A 24,955-nucleotide genomic window follows, 5' to 3' on the forward strand; every position below is an offset into this window, starting at 1 on the left:
TACTCTTTTCCCGAGTATCGGTGTTTGGTGAAATTGAGCCCGAGCCTTGTAATATCGCCCATGCAGCGTCACTAAGAGCACGATCCAAACGGTTGGGAGGCACCGAGACGCCGATACAACTGGAGCGGCTTAGTGGAAGTTGGACTGCGAGCTTGGTTATTAGTTGTTGCTGAGCATGTTCGTGCGCTGGTCTTCTAGAGCGGCCTCATGGGTAACGTTTGAGAAGGTGGGTCGTCGGTTGCACTGCTGTTTTCTTACAATCTTTTCTCTGTTCTTCTTTCTTTTTTTTAGAACTAGAGAATAAAATTATGTCGGACACAGACAACTTTACACGGATACATCGCAATCCGACCTCTACCCCTAAAAAAGCTATCCATCTGGCTCCTGTCAAGTCTGGCGTTGGCCAGAATCCCCCCCAAAATTAAATATAGGTATGGCAGTACAGACCAACAGCCACTAACACTCATACCGTGCTGCTGGATAGAAACGGCGGTCTCCACAGGTGAAGCATGGAGGATTCAGTTTATCAAGGTATTCCTCACGTTACTGGGATTCGTCAAGCACATAGTGCAGGACACCCCATCATTGCTTGGGGGTTAGTCCGGGGGGTCCTTGGGGGGTGGCACTGCCAGGCACTTGGGCCGTCGCGCTTCATGCCCTAATAGTCCTAGTGTGGCTTTTGTTGATCTGCCCGTAAACCGTACACAAACACGACCATCATAAACTTGGGATATGCTGTTTGGTACTCAATATCGATCACCGCCCCACGGCAAGGTCAATTTGCACAGCCATCGCTTGCACGAAAGGAGAAACAGGAGGCGAGAGTGAAGGCAGAGCCCGACAGCCTATGGTCTTGCGTTTGAGAAAAATGCAAAGGAGCAACACAGTTCTGGATTGCAAGGCATTCTCTGTCTAGCCAACCTGGGTAATCCAAGATAGCTTAACCGAGACAAGCTCATGGGGGAAGACCTCATGCGTCGGACAATTGCTGGGCACGAGACGTGATCATCATGACTTGCTGAATGACTATCTACCCCATCTAATCTGCTCTATTCAACCGCGATAATTTCTTCTTCTTACGAAGAGCCTCATAAAAAGAATCTATGGTCCCGTAGCTACTGGCATTGGGGTTTGTTGAGGCGTTGAGTTCATTTTCGATCTTGCTTGGCCTCCACTTTATCTGACGCTGAAGGTCCATGGGTTCGGAAATGGCCCCCACACAACAAGTTTCTCCTTTCTCGGGCTCGACGCCTCGCCGTCCAATTTTTTGAGCATGGGGCTCCTCTGATGATCAAAATCACGAAGATCGTCGATGTGGAGCTTTTTTCATTGGGGGCTTAGCATTGAGTCGGCCCCCAACCACGTTGGCGCTGAGATCACCGCGCAGCACCAGTACAGCTCTGCGGCCCCTTCAGCGCCGGTCGGGGGCCGAGTGGAGGCTCGTCTGGCGCTCTCATTGGGAGTAACGTGGACTAGTATGGGCCGGAACCACCAAATAAGCCCCAACCCCCCCGTAAAGGGCACCAAACCCCATTTGGTAGTAAGTACGCTCCGCCAATCACAGACGGCGACGGGGGGTATCAGCAACAATAAGGCTGAATTGAGTAGTCAAGATGTCGCGGCAAAAAAAACAGTGAAGCGCCAGGAGATTCTGCAGATATAAAGTTAGAGTCAGCTCGTCGTTCTTCACATCCCATCATCCATCAAGCTTCTCTTCACTCTTCTCTCCTCTCTCCTCTTCTCTTTCTCCTTGATCTTCCAATTTATACAGATCTCCTTTTCTCTTCCGGGTGGATATTCTCCTATACATCAACCTTTCAATATCTATATTTGAACCCTTTTCCTCATCATGGGCAAGGTCAACGAAAGAGATGGCATCGCCATCCTGCAACTCATCATCTTCCCCTTTATTTTCGCCGCGGCTATTTTCATCTGGAACCGGGCAGGGTGGAGAGTCGGCAGCAAGATTTGGCGCTATCCCGCTACTCTATCACTCCTGCGAATCGCCGGCAGCATCTCGACCCTCATTGCTATTGATCATTCGAGCGACAATGTTCTTCGCGCGGAGTTTGTGTGTGAGCTGATTGGTATTGCTCCCTTGCTGCTGTGCTATATCGGAATCATGCGACAGATGTAAGTTGATCCTCACAATCCATGCACGATGATGGCCGTTGGCTAACCACTTGAACCAGTGATATTGACCAGCGAATTCCTCCCCGGCCTCTCGTCTTGGTGACCGTCATGGCTATTGTAGGCTTGATTCTGGGTATTGCCGGAGTGTCCACTGCCAACGTGGACGTCGAGGTGGTGAACGGCAAAGTCAAGTACATCTACAACCCCGGGTCATTGGTCCAGGCCTCCATGGGTATCTTCATCGCAGTCTTCGTCATCACTGTCCTGATGACTGCGTGGTTGTACCTGCAGCTCAGCTCCAACCTGCGCCGCTTCCAGAAGAAGCTGTTTATGGCCTCACTCTTCTCCGCCCCCTTCTTGCTGGTTCGCTTGGTCTACTCCGCCCTGGGCGACTGGGATAGCACCGACGGCCGATTCTCCCTCTTCGGGGGTAACTCCACCATCTACCTGGTCATGTCTGTGCTGGAAGAGATCTTCGCCATGATCATCACTATGGGCCTGGCCCTGTCCGCCGTGCTCGAGTCAGATTTTGTCAGGATCACTCGCCCTGGGCAGCACGCGGTCGAGACAGAGCCCAAGTATAACGGTGTCTAATCTCCCGTACTTTGAAAATTGAGCGATAAATGCATTGAAAAGTGTTATCCCGCAGGTCTCGCTCATAACACTCTATTTTCCTTTTTTGTTGTTGTTTCTCTGTTTTTATCCCCGGAGTTTTAATGGTTCCATATGTTGAGATGAGATAAAGTCTTCAAAGGTTGGGATTTCGTATACAATGAGCGAAGTGGTCTATGGCTGAATAAGTCGTCCGAATTTAATATGAGAGCATAGCGATATTTGATTCCAATAACAAAGAGATATACGAAAGTTAAAAAATCCTGATAATGAATATTCTAAAGGACATGCGCCAATATTGAAGTAAACAGGGCATTATTTTATCTTATTTTGTAGGAAATATCGCAAGGCAAGTCCTTTCCCCCTTTTCAGTATGGTACTCCACCAATCAGCTTCCAACTGCCTGTTTCTCGGCCAATGATACCCAGCGAATTGGGTGTCACAGACAATGATGGAGGACATGATTTACAAAGGGGGTATATATACCACACAACACTACATGTAATGGGCCCTGCGACTATCAACGTGAAATAACCGTGGCTTTAATTGATCATCTGTCTTGTCTATTTTGCAAATATATGTATATCCAATGCATCGTCAAATGTACGTTTCATAAACCTTATCCAAGGTCATTCATCCGATATCTCCAAAATACCGAGGCCAAAATATGTGCTTAGAAGTAACCGGGGAATAGCCAGTTAAGCTTCTCCTTAACCTCAGGGGACCAGTTCGTCTGGGGGGTGCTGAAGCCAAACTTGATGGAGCCAGCAAGGTGCTTCGCCTGGACCAAATCCTCGTGCTCATCCGCGGCCAGCGCGTCGAGGACGGCAGTCACAAAGCGGCGAGCGTTGTCGGCGTTAGCTTTCATATGTCCCATCACCATCTCGACGGTGACATCCGCAGAGTCGTGCCAGCAGTCATAGTCGGTAGACATGCAGATCATCTGGTAGGCGATCTCGGCCTCGCGGGCCAGCTTAGCCTCGGGGAGGACGGACATGTTGATCACGCTGCCGCCCCAGGAGCGGTACATGTTGCTCTCGGCGCGGGTGGAGAACTGGGGGCCCTCTGCAGAAGAAAATCATAAATATCAGTAAAGAACACAATTATTAATTTGATCTGGAATACAGCGAGTAACGTACCCATACAGATGATGGTACCCCGGTCGTGGAGGACGACGCCATCGCCCTCAAGGCTGTGCCCGCACTCCCGAACAACCTTGGCAATGCCCTCATCAAAGGGATCACCGAAGGGGACGTGAGCGACAACACCCTTCTCGAAGTAGGTCCATGGGCGGACGCCCTTGGTACGGTCGATGATCTGGTCGGGGATAACGAAGTCACGGGGCTTGATCGCCTCCTGCAGACTGCCGACGGCGGAGAAGGCAATGATGCTTCGAACACCAATAGAGCGGAGAGCGGCAATGTTGGCACGGGCAGGGACCTCGTGGGGGGCGATCTGGTGGTGAGCGCCGTGGCGGCTCAAGAAGGCAACGGCGACAGTCTTGTTGTTGTGCTTGCACTGGTGGTGCAGGATGGTGATCGGCGAGGAAGTCTCACCCCAGGGAGTCGAGACAGACAGCGAAGCAACCTGGGTGAAGCCGGGGAGCTCGCGGAGACCAGTGCCGCCGATGACAGCAATTGGGACGGGCCCTGTACAATTTGCGACTGTCAGCTTCTACTTCTGAGGTGGGGTGAGGGGTTCACGCAGCAGAGGTCGGGCCGTTAGTCGGCGCAGCCTGGAGAGATACGCACCGTCGTAGGTGTTAGGAAGAGCTGACATTCTCTGGGCCAATTGCTTTGGAGACTCGATTCGAATGAAGGGCTTGGAAATGGAGGAAAGTTGGCGAAAACCGGCGACCCAGCGCATTTCTGGTCAAATTTCAGATGCGCTGCCCCGCTTTGATTGGGTCGGGGCCCCACGTGCCCTGACATCCTCAGGCCTCGATATTGCCTGTTTGGGACGCTTTCAGGAGGTTCGTGATCTATACACAAAATTGCGATTATGATTACTGGAAATATTTACAGAACTCTTGAGATTGGAGCGATATATTGATTCACAAAATTCTATTTGCAAAGTCCGAGAATTTCAAACATATGATTTCAAATGGATTTGTACGGATATACGAGTTACATGGAAATCCTAGTTGCATTTCAATCTGTTTTGCTCCAGGCTCGCTGTTCCAGATCACGTATAATAGTTTAAGCTCGGAGCCATTCATAATGATGAGGGCCCTTTGCAACTGGTCCAGGATCTTCCCCTGGAATGCCCGGTTTGTTATAACAGTGTGCACCGAAGTAGTCCATCTGGGCTTCCATGAACTTGGTAGGCAGCGTCATACCGCCCTCATACTTGAGATATTCCAGAGTCGCCGCGATGGATGGCATATATTGATCGGACATGGTACCTTCAATAACGATAGCCTTGAGGTCAGGGAAGTTGTGATGCAGCTCACGCGCAACTTCGTCAACAAATTTCATGTTCATCATCCGTTTGTTCGAAGTCAGGGCTGGCTGCAGCAAATCGGCGATGTAGTCGGACTGAATAATACAGCCCGCGCGCCAGATCTGGAGACAACTGGCCATATTGATATCCCAGCCTTCATCTTCAGATGCCCGCGCAATGAGCTCAAGACCCTGACAGAAGGAGGAAAGGAATGCGCAGTACACAGCACGTCGCAATTTCTCAATAACGGACTTGTAGTCCCGAGTATTCTCGATCGGTCGCGGTGTAGGCATCTGGAGCTTTTTCGCAGCTCGATCTCGTTCTGCCCGGTTTCCACTGGCAATGCGCATGTAGTGTGCTGCGCCCAGAGTGGGAGCAGAAACATGTCGAGAGGCCGACTCCTGGAGACACCACAATGGTGTGCCCTCGGTGTTATCATCGTCTTGGACAACCTTGTCGAGGACATCATCGAGAACGTATCCACCATCCTTACCGGCACCCTCGCCTTGATAGTCACCCTGGGGGGTTCGCTTGGTTTTCATGATATCGGCACCGATGCCGATCAAGAAGTTGCCTCGAAGCTCACCCTTCGAGTTCCATTGGTTGAAGACATCTCCAATCTCCTCGTACTTCATTCCCAGGCCAAAATACATGTATGACCAAGCTTCTGCGAGCGCAGATAGCATGCCACCTTCGATGCCATTATGAACCATTTTCACATAATGGCCTGATCCGCCTGGGCCAATGCGAGTGACACATGGTGTGCCTGACTTCGGATCCTTCGCTGAGTAGGTCTCTAAGAAGGGCATGACAAGCTCGATTGCTTTGGCGTCTCCACCAGGGGATAGACTTGGGCCATGGCGGGCCGATTGATATCCTCCAGAGACACCCATTCCAATCCAGCTGACACCAATTGACTCACACTCCTTTTGACGTCGTTCTGTTCGGCGGTAGTTCTCATTACCGCCGTCCAAAATAATATCACCCTTCTTCAAGTGTGGCTTTAACATGGTGAGAACTGAATCCGCGGGTTCTCCGTGGGTGATAGAGAACATGAAAAGCTTGCGATCTCCGTGACCCTCCAGGCTTTTTGTGAATTCATCGATACTAGAATAGCCTTGGATTTCACCCTTCATCGTTTTCGCTTCCTTGGTCCAATTCATCACCTTGTCGACGTTGGCTTTGTCAACATCCCACACAGAGACGTCAAGACCGAGCTCGGAGAAAGCAAAGACCATCATTGAACCCATACTTCCGGCTCCAACGACGCCAATGCGTTTGAAATTTTGTGTAGGATTGCTGGACGGCATGGTGGCTATTGCACGATATGGCAGAATCTGCTTCTATCGCATGAAAAGAACGATGGTAGTTAGCAAAATCGAAAGGCAACAACCGAAGAAACTTGGAAGGCGAACGGGACGTCTGTTGTTCTTGAACAAATACTCAGTGGCAACCGGCCTCGCAACCCGGGATATTGTCAACATGGAGTCAGTGGCAGTGGCCACGACGCCACGACCGACGAGGCGAACAAGACCTCCAACGTGCATTGCAATGCAACGAGGAACACGATTGAATAGTCAAAATAGAATGAGCTATCTTGAATCGCCTGCGGCGTTCTTGAGTTGGGATATGATGTAAGGTTGACGACAAAGGCCTTTGGAAAGACCTTTATTGCATCATTATGGGCACAAAGGAGCCAGAATTGAAAGATTGAAACCGCAAACTATCTAGGACTAAGAAACGTTACCTGCAGAGTCCTCTCAGATTCTATACCTTGATCAGGGCAGACAAAACCTCGCAATCCATATCGATGGCAGTACAATATTCCTCACTCCAAAAAATTCCCCTCGCATACGCATCATGCTCGATCGGCTGCGAAGCGAGCGACACTCTCCCTCGCAAGCTTGAAGCCATTAGTAAAGCTGGATTTATTTCGATTGAGCTTTCATTCCCAGACATTATTCAGTACGGCGCAAATTTCCTTGGCCATCCCATTGCACCGGATAATAATACTGAACTGATCACGGTCGCCACGGAGATCCGGAAATTATGCGCCGCCAATGGCTTAACAATCATGATGTTACAGCCCTTTGCCAACTTCGAAGGATGGCCCAAGGGGTCGTTAGAGCGGGAGGATGCGTTCAAAAGGGCGGAAGGCTGGATTGAAATAATGAAAGTGGTTGGGACAGATTTACTACAGGTATGTATGCTGCGCTGGGAATATATAGATTGGTCCGGTATTCTAACTAGGTTGATGGATAGGTTGGAGCGACAGATACACCGGCAAACAAGATCTCGACTGCTCGAGAGACTATTGTCTCCGACCTACGCGAGCTCGCCGATATGCTTGCGGTGCACAACTTCCGTCTTGCATACGAAAATTGGTGCTGGTCCACCCATGCCCCGGGCTGGAAAAGCGTCTGGGAGATCGTCTCCGCTGTGGACCGGCCGAATGTCGGGCTCTGTCTAGACACGTTCCAGACGGCGGGCAGTGAATGGGGCGATCCAACCGTGCCCTCCGGTCTGATTGAGAGCGTATCACCGGACGAGCTGCGAAAGAGATTCGCGGCGAGCATGGATGAACTAGCCCGCACTGTGCCCCCAAGTAAGATCTATTTACTCCAAGTATCCGATGCATACAAGGTGTCACCCCCGCTTGAGGACAAGGTTATTGGGGGGCTGCGACCGCGAGGCCGGTGGAGTCATGATTTCAGACCGATGCCGTATGATGGAGGATATCTTCCTATCGAGGACATGGCGAGGGCAGTCTTGAAGACTGGGTACAGGGGATGGTTTACAATGGAAATTTTTGACGCAGGTCCGGAAGGAAAGGGCAAGAAATACGATATGGACACCTTTGCTAAGAAAGCGATGGATAACATGCAGAAGTTCTTGAAGAACTGCGCTACGGATTCTTGAGAAGAAAATATTGAAATATAGATTGATGGGATTCAATTTCTAATAAAATACAAGAAGTCTTTTGATCCAAAACAGACCCAATGGGAGGCTAAAGCGGCTCCTGTGCACGAGAGATTGGGGAACGCCGAGGGGGGAAATGCAGAGTAGACACCGTGGTTTCATAAGGCATGCAGTATGGAAAATATGGTAATGGGCACAAGTTCATGAGTCCCCAGCTTCTTAGTTGGCGTTGCTGGGGTAAGCAACGGTGTAGGTTGGAACGAACTCCTCCTTGACGGAGCGTAGGCTCACAAAGCGAGACAGCAGGTTGGCGCTGCCAGCCTTGTCGTTGGTACCGCTGGCGCGGGCACCGCCGAAGGGCTGCTGGCCGACAACGGCACCAGTGCTCTTGCAGTTGATGTAGAAGTTGCCAGCAGCGTTGCGGAGAGCATCATCGGCAACCTGGATAGCCTCGCGGTCTTGGGCAAACACGGAGCCAGTCAGGCCGTAGGTGCCAGTGCTGTCGATCTTGTCACAGATATTGACGAAGTCGGCCTCCGTGGCATCGTTGTAGGGATGAAGGACAATGATGGGACCGAAGAGCTCACGCGACAGAAGAGGGTGATCGGGGTTAGAGGTACGATACACGGTAGGCTGGATGTACCAGCCATTAGAAGAGTCGTACGAACCACCGGCGAGTAGTTCAAGCTCGGGGTCATTCTTGGCCTCGTCAATCACACCAGCCAGCTTATTGAACGAGCCCTCGTGGATGACAGGGCCGCAGAAGTTAGAAAACTCAGATGGCTCGCCGATCTTCAGCTTGTTCACTTCAGCTACAACTCCCTCAACGAACTCTTCCGCAATAGAGGAAGCAATGTAAGCACGAGAAGTGGCGCTGCACTTCTGACCCTGGAACTCGAAGGCACCGCGGACGGTCTGGACCACGGCGTTGCGCACATCCGCCGTCTTGTGGATCAGGTGGAAGTTCTTGCCACCGGTCTCACCAACAATGCGAGGGTAGCTCCGGTATTTGCCATCCGCCACACCTTGGGAGATCTTGCCGTACAGCATGCGGAAAACATCTGTGCTACCGGTGAAATGGAGAGCAGCAAATTCCTTGTGGTTGAGGACACTGCTAGTGACCTCCTCAGCCTCGCCGGGCACGAACTGAATGACATCCTTAGGCAGACCGGCTTCAAGAAGAATCTGGTGAACAAGCCAGTTGGAGGCGATAGCTGAGGGGGAGGGCTTCCACAGCACGACATTACCCATCAAAGCGGGGGCACCAGCCAAGTTTCCACCGATCGCAGTGAAGTTGAAGGGGCTAATAGCATAGACGAAACCCTCCAAGGGGCGGTATTCCAGGCGACTGGAAGAAAGTCAGAACACTTCACAAAAAAGCAAAAAGAGTGTCTTCACAGACGTCTCACTTACTTCCACACACCAGGAGCGTGGTGAACAGGCTGCTGGGCATACAGCTCCTCGGCGTACTTAACGCCGAAACGGAAGAAGTCGACAAGCTCGGCGGCCGAGTCAATCTCAGCCTGCCAGGCGTTCTTGCCCTGGCCGTGCATGGTAAGAGCCATAATGTCGTAGCGGTACTTGGTGGAGATCAGATCAGCAGCCTTGAGAAAGATGCTGGCACGCTCGGCGAAGGGTGTGGCTGCCCACGACTTGCGAGCCGCGAGGGCAGCAGCAATGGCAGCATCAACATCGGCCTTGGAGGCGTTGGAGTAGGTCGCGACCGGCGCATGTGTAGCTGGATTGCTCTGAGTGAAAATCTGGGAGTTCTTGATCTGTTCGGTCATTAGCCACGGTATGGCCAGGCATTGGAATTAAGTGTTGTGTACCTCTTTTCCAGCGACCACCAGAGGCACGTTCAGAGGAGCCTTCTGCTTAATCGTAGCCAGAGCCTCTTCGAGGCCCTTGCGATCTGGCGAGCCAGGAGCATAGTGTTTCTAGGTAGTCCGACCATCAGCTATCGCGCACTCCTCATTTCAAAGATCGCATACTCACGTTCAGCTCATTGTTAATCTGAGGGACCTTGAAGGTCGCGTAAGTGCCGAGTGCGCGAGAGCTCGAGCTTGGAATGCGGCAGGCGAGGCGCGAGAAGGGCTGCGCACCAGCGCGGAGCAGAGACGATTGCATTCTGAATGAATTGACGATGCGGAGAAATGCAATGCACGGAAAGCCAAACGTTTTGCTATTGATTCCTCGCGAAGTCGGGGTCGAGAAGAATAAAAGAGAGAGAGTTAACGCGGGGTACCATGATCAAATGACCGGCTAACACCGGCGGCGGTTGCTGTCGCGCATGGCGAAGCTCCAAAGTACAGTGTACTCCCCACAAGGAACCCTCTTCGTCGGCCGGCGAATGATGAGCAGCCGGCAAGAATCCCGGGTGGAACCACCGGCCCGGAGAGTCAGCGACGGGTGGGCAGTGGTTGGCCGGTCAGCTATCGCCCAGTGGGGCGGGAGTGGCAGCAAAGGTATCTGGTACCCAACGAAGAAAACTCGTTCATTTTTGTACGACTGATTTAATTAGTACAGGCACCCCACAAAGAATGAAAACTCGAGATCATATTTCAATGCATGATAATTGAGAACGGCTCTAAAAGATGTAGATGGTCGATATCCGATAGGAAAGCCGGCAATCAGCATGTGTATATACAGGTAGGGGAACTTCTGTCAAGAATGTCTATCTTATCATTCTTTCGATTCTGCTCTCGACCTTGATATTATCTTCAACAATATGGAGCGATAACCAGTGTTTCCACTCTATAACTTCTATAGCCTCTATCTAGAAAGTTTATGCAATCCACCACCACACCCGCTCTAGCCAGTTGCGAGGCAGCCTTTCAATGTCCTTCTCACACATTCGGTCAATTTCGTCTTTGCCAGAAAAGATATCGATATCGCGCGCAGGTACCATCCATGGGGTCCTGTACCAGATCTTGTGGCCGAGATATAACCCAAAGAAAATAGCGAATACAATGTAGGAAACAAGAAAGCCCGAGGCCGTGAAAGAGCCCGGGAAGAAGATCTCGTAGCCATTGGTAAGCGCCAGCAATGACACAAATCCGATAGCGTAGTACGCTCCCCATGGCTGGAACGGGGTCTTATATGGTCGGGAATCGAGAAGTCCATGTAACTCAAGAGCACGGCGCCAGCGCTGCAGAATATAGTTAGCTTGGTGGGTCCAATGGAGATCTAAAGACAGATGAGAGGGGCGAGGAACAACATACCAGATAAGCGATCCCGACAAGAACCCAGGAAAGAAAGCCGCCGACTGTAGTGATGTTGGTGAACCAATAAAATACATTGGAGCCTGAGCTTGACAGGTTCAAAAACGACAGAAGACCGATAGACCAGGTGACCAGGACCGCGGCGTACGGCACACCATTCTTGGTACAGAGAGTGAAGATCTTCGGGGCTTGGCCTTCGCGAGCGAGAGAATACAAGGTCCGTGATCCAGCATAGACCCATGAGTTACCGGACGACCAGGCGGAAATGAGGATGGCAGCGTTGATAACGTGGTTCAGGCCTTTGATGCCTGCATTCTGAATGCCGATCACGAAGGGACTAGCGCCAGCGCCGGATCCGCCACTAGCAACGCCCTGCAGAAGGTTCTTATCGTTGTATGCTACAGTGACACCGATGACCAAGCTTCCTAGCACATAGAATGCAAAGAGACGATAGATAAACCGGTTGGTGGCCTTGGGAATGTTACGACGGGGCGAGACGGCCTCGCCGGCGGCGGTGGTAATCAGCTCCGGAGAAAAAATGAATGAGAATCCAGATTTGATCATAGCAGTCCAGAAGGCGAGGAAACGACCAGTGTTGACGTTTGAAGGCACAAGATACGGTTCGACGAAAGCACCGGGCTCCTGCCAATATCGGAATCCGAGTCGATCATGGTTGGGGCCGCCGCCAAAGAAAAGTACCACTCCCAGGATAATGAGGCCGATGATGGCGATGATTTTCAGAGAGGCAAACCAGAACTCTGCCTCGCCGTACCAGGAGACAGCAACGATATTGAGCAAAAGGATCACTAGTCACAAGGCACTCGTCGGTCAGATATTGTATGCGCTGTCGAGTCAGAGATCTATCTTACCGAACAACACGATCGCAATCCATACTCCAACGCTGACTGAAGACGGCCAGTATTGGATAACAAGCCCAGCCGCCGTAACTTCCGATGCCGTCAGCATTGAAAAGGAATACCAATAGTTATATCCTATTTTCTAGTCAATACTGAGTATTTGAAAACAATGGAAGACTTGTTGCATACCAATGGCGAAGCCTAGGCTGGGCTCGGTAAAACGGTTGATCAGGTATGGCACAGAGACACCGCGCACGGGGAGATAAGTAGTCATTTCACCCAGCATATTCATGACAAAATACACAACAGTTGACATGACAATGTATCCCATGAGTAACGGGGCTATAAGGATTTATAGTCAATATCTTCCAACCCTTCCCTTTCCACCGGGACCACTCCGGATTTTCAACACCAGAACATACCAGGACCAACCGTTGACAACGTCTGTCCACTTCCAACAAACAGACCAGTGCCGATACAACCACCCAGGGCCAGGAACTGGATATGTCGGGAGCTCAAACCACGATGAGTCTCCGAATTGGGCAAATTGTCGACCTCTCCTGCTGTCTTCAGGTCGTCATCATAGGGAGGGTAAGTGGCCACACCGGCTTCGAGGGCCTTTGGTGGCGGGTCCATGACGAGTATGAGTCCCTTGAGTCAAGACTGCGTTTTGGCTTAGAGAGAATGAAGGGAGAAGAACAAGAAATGATTTCAAATATGTTATCGGCGAATGAGCCGGGACGTTCAAGTCCAAGTAAATAAAACTGATGAACGGAAAGAAACTCGCAGCCGAAAGGCAACAAATATTGCAGATTGTACAGACAGGCAGGATCGAGAAAAGATTTGAGACAGGCAGGTCAGCAAGGCAAGTAGCCTCGTGCATAAAAAGGAAATCCATGCCAGACAGTTCGGTCGAGTTGCGGGGAAGCACAAGAGTCTCCGCTGGTCGGAAGAGAAAGCGTATTTGGAATGGCTCCGCGCCATTCAGAGCGGGTATTGGCTAGGAGAGGCTAGATGCCATTATCAGCAGCACCTATCTAGTCTAGAAACAGACGGAAGGATCCCAAGCATGGCGCCCGTTGTGGGGGCGCCGGTGTTCATTTCAGGATCGGCGACTCTTATCAGCCACTTTATCTGTGGGCGTAATTATAGTTTAAGATGGTGCGTTCGGGCTCCGAGCTTCTCCTATCAGGTGTCGGCCCGGCCGCGACTCAATTGATGAGGTGTACGTATGTCAAATAGGATTGATTCCGGCGACTATCTACCCTTGCTAGCTGGCTGGGCTGCGCGTTTGTTTTTGCCGCTTGGTTAACAGCGCCCAGGAAACGGTCCAAAGTTTCCCCGGTCTGCCACCGATTGGGTGCCAGGGGAACGAGTTTATTTTCGTGGATCATTTGCCCCGGAAGAAATCACGTGGATCTGGGGTAGGATGGGGTTGATAGCCATGGGAACCCATCTGGCCTGGGGAATTGAGTAATGGAAGCTCCAGGAGAATGTCATACGATGATTAATGGAAAACAGCAAAATGATGACTATCGAGGAGCCAAACGGAGACACCGCGGGTAGCCGACGTGCTTGCACAAAAGTAACCGGGCCGGTCGCCAGGTTATCGGTGGCCCGTGCTGCTCTTATCGCCTATCAAACCGGCCCGTATGACAGAGTCTTATCGTCCATCCCCTCCTCGTCGTGTTCCATTGGCGTTGGGCAGGCGCCAGGATGCTGTCAGGGAATCCAACCATGATGTAGGATGACAATTGAAAAAGAAGAGGAAATTAGAATCAGCGCGATCTTGATTTACTACTACATTCTTCGCTCAAATCCTCTCGAGACGTGATCCCGATTATCTCTCGGGCGTAAAGTGGAGTATATAGTCCCAGCCGAGCCAAAAAATCTCATCTAGCGCGCAGTCCACTCTATAGACGGCAAATTGAAAACTATGAATAATATGAATTCCCAAATGACCGCGAGCCGGTCTCCGTCCCGTAAAGCTCTATTGAACTCGAAACCATGAGGTTTCTCGCGGTAACGGGAGTGCTTGCCGGGTGGCCTGTACTAAGTCGCACTCACCGTACCGGTTGCCACCGGGCCCTTGGTCAGCTCAGGTCCCATGATGTACAGACCTATAATAGCCTCTTCTACAAGACACTAGCTTCAGCTTGCGGTCTTCGACTCTCTTTACCAACTACGCATCTTTTTTATCGACTATTGAGCTGACCTCGGACTGGTCCTCGGCTTACTCCCTTCCCCTTATCGGGATACTCAGACCTATCACTACCTTCTCATCAACACAACACTACCATCAATATCCATGAAGGCGGCACGCGCAGTGCGGGTGCCCCGCGCCCAGGGCACTCTTCGGGCCAACTCTCGACTCGTCAGCGGCACGGGCAACGCCAGGTCTTCTGTCGCTGCGAGTGCGGTCTTTCAGCCACTCTCACAGACATCGCCACCAGTTGCGCGTAAGGAGCTGACTGCACCTCTCGCAAAACTTCCCTTATCGTCAGTCCTGCGATCATTGCTGGTGCTCTCCGTATCTTCTTCGCCCCTTCTGCTCAAGCCTTGCATCTACACACTCTCTTTGTTGGCGCATCCCCGTTCGGCTCTGTGGGATGTTTCCAAAAACCCACTCTTGAACCTGCTGGTCAAGCACACTATCTATAAGCAGTTCAACGCAGGCGAAAACAAGGTCGAAGTCCAGCAGGCCATCCGCAACATCAAGGACCTTGGATGTCGTGGTGTCCTTCTTGGTTATGCTCGTGAAGTTTTGGTTGGCGAGAACCAGGAGGCCGCGATTGATGAAAAGGCCGCTTTGGCTGAGATCCAGATGTGGCTCGATGGTACTCTGCGTACCGTCGATATGGCTCAGGAGGGTGACTTTGTTGCTCTAAAGTAAGTTGATCTTCTATGAGCCCTTATCAGTGATGTGCCTCTCATTCTTTTTCTCGTTAGGTTCACTGGCATGGGAACTGATGCCCTTCGCCTGTTGCAGAAGGAAGCACCCCCTACGGAATTCATGCACACCTCAATCCAAAAAGTTTGCGACTTGGCGATCTCCCGCGGTGTTCGCCTGCTGGTTGATGCCGAGGAGCAGGCCGTGCAGCCTGGCATCGAGGCATGGATCATGAAGTACCAGAAGTATTGCAACTCTCAGACCCCCGGCCGCGCCATTTTCTACGGCACATATCAGGCCTATCTTCGTTCCACCCCCGCAACCCTCGCTCGTCACCTGGAAATTGCCCGTGCCGAAGGATACACCCTTGGCGTGAAGCTTGTCCGCGGCGCCTACATGAAGACCGAACCCCGTCAGTTGATCTGGGCCGAGAAGGAGGGAACTGATCGCTGCTACGACGAGGTCGTCGAAGCCCTCCTGACTCGGAAGTACAATGCTATGCTGCAAGCTCCTTCGAAGGAGACGCCGACGGAACTGCCGCCTGTGAATGTCATTATTGCCACCCACAACCGCGAATCAGTGCAGAAGGCCCACGCTCTCCGTCTCCAGCAAGCCGCACGCGGCGAGGATTACGGCGTCGATCTTAGCTACGCCCAGCTTCAAGGCATGGCTGACGAAGTGAGCTGCGAGCTGATCGAGGGCTTCGAGAGTGCTGAAGCCAGTGTTGGCGCCTCGCCCATGGCAGCTCCCAATGTTTTCAAGCTTTTGACCTGGGGCTCGGTTCAGGAATGCATGGGCTTCCTCCAGCGTCGCGCTGTTGAGAACACCGAGGCTGTTGGACGGACCAAAGACTCTCAGATCGCCATGTTTAATGAATTGAAACGCCGTTGCCGTGTCATCTTTGGAAAGGGCAACTAAAGTGATGATTTGGTTTGGTTAACCTCACGGCGACTGCTTTATTCAGCAATGATTCCCAATGTTCACCTTTGACTTTGTGGGGGCTTTAATGCATTACGCGTGTTTTTTATGCATTGATAGATGGCGTTAGCGTTTCATAAGTCATGGTTTTGTGGTTGATAGCGATGAATTCGAAAATAGATGACTCCCATCCTCGTTTCTTATTGGATAATTAAAAAAAGCACAGCTATCGTGTTTGTAGATAAAATTACAGGATAAAAGGCATGCCGGAATGACTTTCCATGTTCAGAGGATAGCAAATTTAGTCGGATCTGCTTGGTGTGGCCGCGAAACTGGTCCCTGATTTGCGAGTAGGAGGCCGGGCTACCCCTCTTCAGGCTGCGATTATCGGGGAGCTCATCCGAACGTCGGTTATATTGTGCAACCACATCCATGTCTCGGAGTGCTTGTCCCCACCAATTTCGCTGCTAAAACCCCCAATTTGCAATAAACCAATATTAGTCTTGAAAGATACTCATCAACCCAATATGCACATTCTCTCCGAGCCCGATGTGGCCCAAATTTTCCGTGGGTTGACCCAAGCTCAGTGCCATGAGTTCCTTGACGTTCTAGGTAAAGGCCTAGTCACGATCTCAACAGAATCAAAGTCGAGCTTTCCTGAATCCGAGAAACAGATTCATCAACCTCTCCGTACTGTTTTTGCCACCAAGGCAGACAACACATGTATCTTCATGCCAGTTTCGGATACCACGAGTACGGGCATCAAGATCGTGACGGTTGCTAGAGATGGCATCCAGGGCGTCATTAATGTCTTCTGTCCAGATGGCCGCCTACAGGGTCTCCTGGCTGCCGCCGAAGTCACGGCGTTCCGGACAGCGTTGGCCTCGATGAGTCTGTTTGTGCTGTGTCCTATGCTCAAGAAGGAGAACATCCTTGTTTTTGGATCGGGACGTCAGGCGGAGTGGCATGCCCGACTAGCCTTGCTGCTATACCCAGACCAGATCCGCCGAGTCACCTTCATTAATCGCGGGCGGGCGCGGTTGGAGGAGATGGAGCAGGGTGTTTTTAGCGATCTGCGCCAGCGATATCCCAGCTTGTCAGTGACTTCACTAGCTAAAGAAGGCACTGCAGACTACGATGAAAGACTGCTCCAGGAGCTGCAAAGTTGCGATGTGATCTTCAGCTGCACTCCCTCCGTGGAGCCCAATTTCTCGTATTCCGCACTACAGTCCGCGCCTAAGCAGCGCTTTATTTCGCTCATTGGCTCGTACAAGCCTCATATGCATGAGATTGATACAGAGACGCTTCTGTCGGGCGGTGGCAAGATCTATGTTGACTCGAAGTCCGCGTGTCTTGAGGAGTCGGGCGAGCTCATCACGGCAAAGATCGCGGAAGACCAACTGCTTGAAATGGGCGATCTTTTGGCGACTCTGGGGTCGTCGAGGGCAATTGATGTCCCGACTGGCGCCAACGTCATTTACAAGTGCGTGGGCATGGGCTTGATGGACCTTGTGGTGGGGAAGAAGGTGTTGGAACTTGGAAATCGGAGAGAACTGGGTACTCACGTCGATGGATTTTAATTCCCAGTGAGATGTTTTCCGGTGGAAAGGGTGACTTTTAATAGAATAGAGGTGGCTCATCAAGCGCTAGATCTAAAAGAGAGAGCATCCTAAGATTCTATTCCGAAGATTTGATGAGGGGGAAGAAGTCATTTAAAGAAATTGGAAAAAGGGGAAGAAAAAGATAATCACTATACAATGCACATTCGGCAGTATCGCCAAATAACCACATGGGGTCGATTCAATATGGGATGATGTAAGGGATGATGAACTCGATGCAATATGAACCAGTCGGCAATGGGGGTCTATACTGCATGGATCTAACGCGCCGCTTGCATAGGCGCTTCCTAACCCGAGGAAATCGGTAAGAGCATCCCAAATACTTTAAGTGTAGTTTAAAACAATACAATAATCCTTATCCTAATTCAAAAAGCCATCAACGCCAAGCTTCCTATCTTGTTGCTTTGCCCCTTTCTCCGCTCGGCTTGGGGGCCATCGATCACTACCGGCAGCAGTGCCGGTTGGAATTTGGGGGTTGCCGCACGCCTAAACGAAAAGAGTCCAATCCCCACATGCGGGGGATCGATAACTTAAGTCCATGATTCTATAGTCTGGATTGTAGGTAAAAGAAGAAGTCCAACGAATGCTCAAATCAGGAAGATCAAAATAGGAAACGGGCAGATAATGAGACAAATGAAGTATACGGCGCCGGAATTGGGGGAAGCGAAAGAAGAGTCTGCCAGGATGCGGGACCGCGAACCGAATTGCTTTGCTTATCGACCCGATAACTGCGACTCCCAATTTCTCCTCCACAGCCGACCAACCCCGGCATCCTCGTTCCAGCCGCTTCAACATCCCTCGGTCGCCACCCTTACCTACTGCGTCTCGGCGCCTTTGTACTTCTGATCTTCCTAGATCCTCAGACTACTTCCCCTCCGCCCGACTCCGCCGACTCCGCCACTTCTCCGCAGATCATGCCCGGGTGGCCTCGTTGACACCGCCTGTCATGGACGATTCGGCTCAGACTCCTGCACAGCAACAAAAGCGCCCTCGGGTGGCTGAAGAGAATCGCAAACGAGCTGTCCGAGCGTACGACCCTTTTTGCCCTTTCCCCTCCCTATGCTGTGGAGGCCAACGGTCTTTGACCCCGCTAACGTTCCTGGTCGCGTGCAGATGCGATGGTTGCCGCAGGGTGAAAGAGAAATGTGAAGGCGGGGTGCCATGTCGCCGGTGCCTTCGCTATCGCCGACAGTGCAATTTCACCCATATCGACCCCAGCGAAAAAACCCGGTCGACTTCGCTCTCGTAAGTTGCAGAAATGCGGGAGTGTGAGATTACGTCCCAAGCTAATGAATCAATAACGGCGATAGGTTGTTGGATAGGGCTGCTTCGCTGAGTCGGCATGAGATCCAAGAAGCAGAGCGCGTACGCTATATGGAACGCCTCTTGTCCTATTATATTCCGGACATCAAGTTCGATATCCAGTCATTACGCCAGGCTGCCGACGAGTTGAAAAGCAAACACCGGGACTCAGAGTCGGATGCCGTGTCAACCAAAGAAGATACCAACGATTTAGAGGATTTAGCCATTGATGAGGAAGATTTCACAATCAAGGCTCTACCAGACAACACCACACGTGAGTTTTATCTCCACATGTTCCTCTTGTACCACGGCATTATCTGACGCATCTGTTTGGCGGGCAGAATATTCTGGAGAGTTCTCCTACCTCAATTTCTCTATGAAGATTCGCAAGAAGATTGACGAGTGGATGAAAACAACTGCACCAGAGGTAAGTCAATGAGGGTTCTGGAATGATTGTCTGGTTTGTTAATCCTGTATCGCTGCAGGCCTCGACCGAGGTGGAGCCGTTTGAAGAGCGATGGCGAGCTACGCAACTCCAGTCTGGGTCTTCATTGGTTTCGGCATCGATCACCTGCCTTCCTCCACGTTATGTGGCCGACTTTCTTGTCCAGATATTTTTCAAATATGCACAGACCAACAACTTCTACGTTGAAGAGGACTGGCTCCGTGAGAAACTCAATATCTGTTATACCAACCCATCCAGTCTATCCCCGGATGATGCAGGCGCTGTCTGCGCTATCTTGATGGTCCTGGCCGTGGGCACCCAGTTTGCCCACATGGAATCAACAACGCCAGTGAATTGCTTACCACATGACTCTACAGCCAATCAAGACCATTTCTCGGAGGATGAGGTTGGCTTGACTTTTTATCAATTTGCTTCGAAGTTACTTCCGGATATCATCGCTACCGCATCGGTTCGGAGTGTGCAAGCCTGCCTGTTGATCGGAACGTACTTACTTCCTCTTGACACGTCGGGTCTATGCTATACATACTTCGGCTTAGCGCTGAAGCTTGCGATTCAAAATGGAATGCACCGGCGATATCATGGCGAAGGCCTTTCACCTCGAATGGTGGAAACTCGAAATCGAGTTTTCTGGACCGCCTATACGATTGAGAAACGCATCAGTATCCTTCATGGTAGACCAGCATCGTTATCGGACGCTGATGTTGACGCTCCCCTTCCAGTCGACTTCCCAGATATAATGCCGGCATCACAACCATCTAACCACACGAATATGGTGGCGTTGATCACATTGACTTTAAAATTGGGAGAAGTTTCAAACGATATTACCTCGCTCCGAACTTGTCGGAAAGGTCAACAACAGGACTGCCTTGAACGACTGCTCAGCATTCGTAAGCACTTGCTGGAATGGTGGTCGACTCTCCCAGAAGAAACAAATTGTCGGGACCTCAACCCACAAGGACCACTATTTCGCTCTAATGTCCACCTTAAGCTTGACTACTGTCTGACTCGCATTTTCATCGGGCGGCCATTCCTTTTCAGCAGCCTGAGGGGCATTCACCAGAACTCCTCGCATCCCAACGCTTTCAAAGGCCCATCGGGAGTCTCCAAGAATCGGACAACCCTAGTTACAGATTGTGTCGAGGCAGCCCTTGAAATCATTGACCTCTGTCGCCTTCTCAGAGACGAGACAGGCCTTGCACGTGCATCGTTCACTGAGTTCAGCTCGTGTCGTGCGGCCTTGCTGGTGATTCTTGCGCAAGGCTTGACCAAACGAACCGAACGTCTTGGGGCAGCTCTTGAGCAAGGAATTTCTCTTATCAAAATTATGTCGATGGGTGTTGGTTCTGCTCGCTCAGCTGTCAGTGTCATCGAAGCCCTCGAGCGCGCCATTCGCCGCCTGGAGGCCTGGAGTGAAACCCAACAAGCCCATAATAATGGTGGTAGTATTGAATCCGCTTACGACCGTTTCAAAAACTGGGAAATGCTTTGGAAAACCGGGCCCGTGTCGCCATCCACGATGGCTTGGAAGCAACAAGAAGCCTATGCCAATGACCCAGGTATCCAGCAAGGCGTGGGTTCCAATATCACAGACCCATCTACTATGAAAACCGTTGTTCCTGGATTACCTATAACTCCGCCAGTCATGTCAGCAGGTGCAAACGGATCGGGATCTGCAGTTGAAGGGCCCAGTCAGGAGATTCTAGAAGGCGATGGCCCTAGCAGTGGTCTCTCTGCCTCGGACAACTTTTCCATTTCACACCAGTCTCTATCTCAAATGCCTCACTTTGGCTTTGATCATTTTGTATCAAACTTCCCCCAGGAATTGGGCGAGTTCACTGCGATTCCTTGCTTTGAGCCGGATAATCAGGGTCATCCTTCGGGCATGGTTGGTACCGAGATGAAGACTCCAGGTAGCACGGATTCTCAATGGTTGCAGTTCATGAATGAGTAGTAGGGCACGATGTTTTTAATGTGGCGTCTTTCTTTAGCCAGCGATTTCCTCAGTCTCTCCCGTTTGGTTGCATCGGGTTATTTTTGTTTTCTCTATATACCATTCTTGCATCCCTATTTTTGATTATATCAATACTGTCAGGTTCTCACTTTTAGATTGGAAGATCTTGCGAGAGTATTGGCGCTTACTTGTGCCACTCGTAGATGAAGGTTGTGCTTTCTACATATGCCGATGAATGGAGTAGTCTGCAGATTCATTCACAATATCTTTTGACCGGTAACTAGGAAATAGAGTATCTTGTAGGCAGTAGGCAGTGGCTGATATACAACATGAGAATACTACTAATCGAAAACAACCTTCTTGCCTTGGAATGTAGCAGTAGTGGCCTGTTCCTTGAGCTTACGCTTCGCTTCCCACGAAGGATGCAGCGGTCCCTGGTCTTTGGGCGGACCCTTCGGCTTGCCATCATGGCTACTGTGTTGATTATACCGGCCAGCATTACCACCAAAGCCGCCACGACCTCGGCTGCCTCCTTGGCCTGCTCGGCCCCCTCGCGCGCTGCCATCTGTTGCTCCCTTTCGAGTGTCCCAGCCGTTGTCTCTGCTGCGTTTCTGCTTCTTCTGCTCTTCTTGAATATGCTTCGCTTGGGCGCCATACTTCTTCTCCCATAACGCTCGCCGGGCTTGCTGGCCCATTCGATTCTTGCGTTTGGGTGGGCCAGCAGCTTGCTCGTCATCCGAAGCCTCTTCTGAGCCGGACCAGTAACCACCCATCATTAGAGATGGGAGGAAGGTTGTGCTTTGTGCGGGAGCAGCAGAAGCTTTTGAGCCCTTGGATTTTTTCGGCGGTGGAGAGTTCTGTTCTTCCTCCTCCTCTTCTTCTTCCTCGTCCTGTTCGTCCTCTGAAATGTCAGGAGAGCCGCCTGACGCTGAGTCTGAAATGTCATCCAAATCGACGGTGTTCTTCCCGCCGAGATCAGCCATTTCTTCGTCATCAGCTGATTCTTCAACGTCAGACCCTGGCGCAAGACGGGAGTCAAACTGTGCCAAATCGTCGCTATCAAAGTCCATTTCCTCTGCAGAAACATTCATATCTTCGTCGGAGTCTGAGTCCAGCTCGGTATTCTCCTTCCTTTGCGCCTTTATTGACAGCTTCTCATCTTCGGAGCCAAAAATAGACTCAGACTTCTTCGCTTGTGTTGATTTCTCTTTCTTAGCGGCATCGCTCTTGGCTCCAGCCTTGCCCGACTTGCCAGCCGGCGCATCTTCAACGCCCAGCAACTTGCGAATGCCATCCAAAATATCAGGCATCACATTCTTCACGGGTGTAGATTTGAACAATCGACCCAAGACATTCGACTCCGCACTGCTCTTAGGTCCCTCCGTGGAGACATTCTTTGCCTCTGAGAATTCCTTGAAGGTCGCGGTCTCCGCAATCCGCTTCGTTTTGGATAGTTGCTTGAAGAGATATCGTTCGGCGGTGACTTGGTAGTCAAGGGCCTGTGATTTTAGCCTTGGGTTAGCTTGCAAGTCTCTTCATCGACGTTGATTATTTTCAACTCCGGTGTCAAACCTTCAATGCTTCCACTTCCTCCGCTAGTCGGGCCAGGGTCGGTCTGTTAAAGTCGGACTTTGCGGTCTTTTCTCGCCGACTCAATTTTTGCCTCTCGAAGCCACGGGCTGTCTTAAGGCCTCGGGAAATAAGTAATACGCCATGGTCGAATTTGGTTGTAAGGCGGACAGCCTTTATCGAGAGTTTGCGAGTGTCAGATCGAGCGGGGACGTTCAGCTCGGAGAGCTTTCGTTTAGGCATGGTGATAGATGGAAGCGTAAAATCAATCTAAGAGTCCAAGTTTCCAAGCTGCGACAAGGAAAATTCCGCAAAAGCCCAAGTCGTAGGGGAAGGTTCGATGTTCTATCGCGCGATTGCTAATGCGATTTGCGGATCTTTTTTTTTTTTCCCTTGGGCGGACCATTTGCCAAGCTTCTCCGCCTCGCGCCCTCCGTTACCTCTAGAGTGGAAACAGTTCAGTCTTATCTCCTACCTAGTCAATGTGAGGGTAATATTTCATAGGTTGTTATATTTAAGTTACATAAGGTTCACTCAAGCCCCATGATTTAGCTGGATATCCCTGGTTTGCTAGCCTCGGCATTTTTACTTGAATTGGGCTCTAGTGCTGGCTTAGCAGCACGAATAGCGAGATATATATTTTCAAGACGATACGTTATAGAGCATAATTTTTGGTGGAGGGCGAAGAACACCATCGATTAACGATATGTACATACAAACATGATAAAGTAAAGTAATACGCGTACAGTCTCTTTCTATTTCTTTTCCCCCTCAGTCTTCTCCTCGGGCTTGGGAGTTGGGAGCTTGAACTGTTCGGGTGAAGTTAATAAGTGTCCGTAGTGTGGAGCAAAGAATATGGCTTACCGAGTCAGGCGTCCGATTCTGGCCAGCACCGACGGGCTCCCAGGCAGTGGAGCCGCTCTCGAAGTTACGGAAGGCTTGAGTGAGCTCCAGTGGCTCAATGACAATGCGCTTCTTCTCCTCATCATACCGCACCTCAGTGTAACCGGTCAAGGGGAAGTCCTTGCGCAGGGGGTGACCGTCGAAACCGTAGTCAGTCATGATACGGCGCAGATCGGGGTGACCGGAGAAGAAAACACCGAACATGTCCCAGACCTCACGCTCGTACCACAAAGCTCCCTCAAACAGACCGGTGACACTGGGGACAGGGGTGGCCTCGTCGGCATAGGTCTTGACGCGGATACGGGAGTTGTAACGGACGCTCAGCAGGTTGTAAACGACCTCAAAGCGCTGGTCACGGGTGGGGAAATCGACACCAGTGATATCAGAGATCTGGGTGAACTCTGCAGAAGTGTGGTTCTTCAGGAAGCTCATCACGGGCACGACACCGGCCGGAGGAGTATAAACGGTAAGCTCGTCCTTCCACACGGTGAATTGCTGGATATATTTGGGAAGGCAGGACATGATGTACTGTCCGTAGGCGTGCAGGCCGTCGGCCTTCTGCTGATACTTGTCGGTAGGATTGACGATCGGAGCTCGGAGGGGACCAGAAGCTGAAGATTAAGAAGCCAATTAGTTCAATTTTCATTCTTCTATCCCATTGGCATGGTTCACGTACGAGGCCGTTGCGCCTGACGCATGTTTTCCGGCTCCGGCGAGCCCGGTTGTGTTGAGGCCTTCGCTGCATATTGCAGCGAAGAGGAGGAAAAGGCGCGCAAAGGCATGACCCTCGAGGCCGAAGCCATTGAGCGGCCAGAGCCCAAGCGCATCAGAGAGCGAGCGGATGCCATTGTGGGAGGGGGAGCAATGGCTGCGGCAGGAGGGGACGAAGGCACGTAAGGCGGATTGTGAGGATCGAGGTTGGTCGAACCTGCCAAATCATCACGTGATGCTGACATAACACCCCTGCACGCGCTAAACGCGATCGGGCAATGCCAGCAAAATGAGGCCGCGCTTCAATTTCCTTCCTTTCTTCTCCTTCGCCGTCCACCTTTACCCGATCATCACCCCGTTCTCTTCTCTTGTCCTTTATTCTCTTCGATTCTCTTTTATTTCTTGTTCCTGGCTTCGGAGTAGCGTCTTCGTGTCTTTGCTT

General features: G+C 51.2%; 11 protein-coding genes across 11 annotated transcripts; 5 read left to right on the plus strand and 6 right to left on the minus strand.

Moving 5' to 3' along the window:
* Positions 1-1,849: 1,849 nt before the first annotated feature.
* N7462_010803 (uncharacterized protein) lies at positions 1,850-2,727 on the plus strand (the record flags this gene model as incomplete). The annotated part of the gene is made up of 2 exons (XM_057082517.1): positions 1,850-2,133; positions 2,193-2,727. 2 exons carry the CDS (start codon positions 1,850-1,852, stop codon positions 2,725-2,727), a joined length of 819 nt encoding a protein of 272 aa, XP_056929557.1.
* A 691-nt stretch (positions 2,728-3,418) lies between these two features.
* On the minus strand, positions 3,419-4,611 carry N7462_010804 (S-methyl-5-thioadenosine phosphorylase; the record flags this gene model as incomplete). Its single annotated transcript, XM_057082518.1, has 3 exons — positions 3,419-3,810; positions 3,885-4,394; positions 4,497-4,611. The coding sequence occupies 3 exons, from the start codon at positions 4,609-4,611 to the stop codon at positions 3,419-3,421; spliced, it is 1,017 nt and encodes a 338-aa protein (XP_056929558.1).
* Positions 4,612-4,943: 332 nt separating this feature from the next.
* Positions 4,944-6,497, minus strand: N7462_010805 (6-phosphogluconate dehydrogenase, decarboxylating; the record flags this gene model as incomplete). The annotated part of the gene is made up of 1 exon (XM_057082519.1): positions 4,944-6,497. The coding sequence occupies one exon, from the start codon at positions 6,495-6,497 to the stop codon at positions 4,944-4,946; it is 1,554 nt and encodes a 517-aa protein (XP_056929559.1).
* Positions 6,498-6,997: 500 nt separating this feature from the next.
* On the plus strand, positions 6,998-8,106 carry N7462_010806 (sugar phosphate isomerase/epimerase family protein; the record flags this gene model as incomplete). Its single annotated transcript, XM_057082520.1, has 2 exons — positions 6,998-7,387; positions 7,450-8,106. The coding sequence occupies 2 exons, from the start codon at positions 6,998-7,000 to the stop codon at positions 8,104-8,106; spliced, it is 1,047 nt and encodes a 348-aa protein (XP_056929560.1).
* Positions 8,107-8,325: 219 nt separating this feature from the next.
* Positions 8,326-10,233, minus strand: prnC (delta-1-pyrroline-5-carboxylate dehydrogenase prnC; the record flags this gene model as incomplete). Its single annotated transcript, XM_057082521.1, has 4 exons — positions 8,326-9,454; positions 9,520-9,881; positions 9,936-10,043; positions 10,102-10,233. The coding sequence occupies 4 exons, from the start codon at positions 10,231-10,233 to the stop codon at positions 8,326-8,328; spliced, it is 1,731 nt and encodes a 576-aa protein (XP_056929561.1).
* A 658-nt stretch (positions 10,234-10,891) lies between these two features.
* Positions 10,892-12,820, minus strand: N7462_010808 (uncharacterized protein; the record flags this gene model as incomplete). Its single annotated transcript, XM_057082522.1, has 5 exons — positions 10,892-11,254; positions 11,328-12,133; positions 12,197-12,319; positions 12,374-12,526; positions 12,607-12,820. 5 exons carry the CDS (start codon positions 12,818-12,820, stop codon positions 10,892-10,894), a joined length of 1,659 nt encoding a protein of 552 aa, XP_056929562.1.
* Positions 12,821-14,492: 1,672 nt separating this feature from the next.
* Positions 14,493-15,992, plus strand: N7462_010809 (proline dehydrogenase family protein; the record flags this gene model as incomplete). The annotated part of the gene is made up of 2 exons (XM_057082523.1): positions 14,493-15,073; positions 15,134-15,992. 2 exons carry the CDS (start codon positions 14,493-14,495, stop codon positions 15,990-15,992), a joined length of 1,440 nt encoding a protein of 479 aa, XP_056929563.1.
* A 527-nt stretch (positions 15,993-16,519) lies between these two features.
* Positions 16,520-17,572, plus strand: N7462_010810 (putative proline utilization protein PrnX; the record flags this gene model as incomplete). The annotated part of the gene is made up of 1 exon (XM_057082524.1): positions 16,520-17,572. The coding sequence occupies one exon, from the start codon at positions 16,520-16,522 to the stop codon at positions 17,570-17,572; it is 1,053 nt and encodes a 350-aa protein (XP_056929564.1).
* Positions 17,573-18,557: 985 nt separating this feature from the next.
* N7462_010811 (Zn(II)2Cys6 transcription factor) lies at positions 18,558-21,330 on the plus strand (the record flags this gene model as incomplete). Its single annotated transcript, XM_057082525.1, has 5 exons — positions 18,558-18,640; positions 18,725-18,856; positions 18,922-19,187; positions 19,255-19,340; positions 19,399-21,330. The coding sequence occupies 5 exons, from the start codon at positions 18,558-18,560 to the stop codon at positions 21,328-21,330; spliced, it is 2,499 nt and encodes an 832-aa protein (XP_056929565.1).
* A 341-nt stretch (positions 21,331-21,671) lies between these two features.
* Positions 21,672-23,169, minus strand: N7462_010812 (BUD22 family protein; the record flags this gene model as incomplete). The annotated part of the gene is made up of 2 exons (XM_057082526.1): positions 21,672-22,829; positions 22,903-23,169. Coding segments are annotated over 2 exons (1,425 nt in total), but the record flags the coding sequence as incomplete, so codon positions are not given.
* A 485-nt stretch (positions 23,170-23,654) lies between these two features.
* On the minus strand, positions 23,655-24,650 carry N7462_010813 (complex I 30 kDa subunit family protein; the record flags this gene model as incomplete). The annotated part of the gene is made up of 3 exons (XM_057082527.1): positions 23,655-23,708; positions 23,764-24,413; positions 24,479-24,650. The coding sequence occupies 3 exons, from the start codon at positions 24,648-24,650 to the stop codon at positions 23,655-23,657; spliced, it is 876 nt and encodes a 291-aa protein (XP_056929567.1).
* Between the last annotated feature and the right edge of the window lie 305 nt (positions 24,651-24,955).

Source organism: Penicillium macrosclerotiorum, assembly GCF_028827735.1.
Source record: "Penicillium macrosclerotiorum strain IBT 26536 chromosome Unknown utg000010l_segment0_segment0, whole genome shotgun sequence".
Lineage (NCBI taxonomy): Eukaryota > Fungi > Ascomycota > Eurotiomycetes > Eurotiales > Aspergillaceae > Penicillium > Penicillium macrosclerotiorum.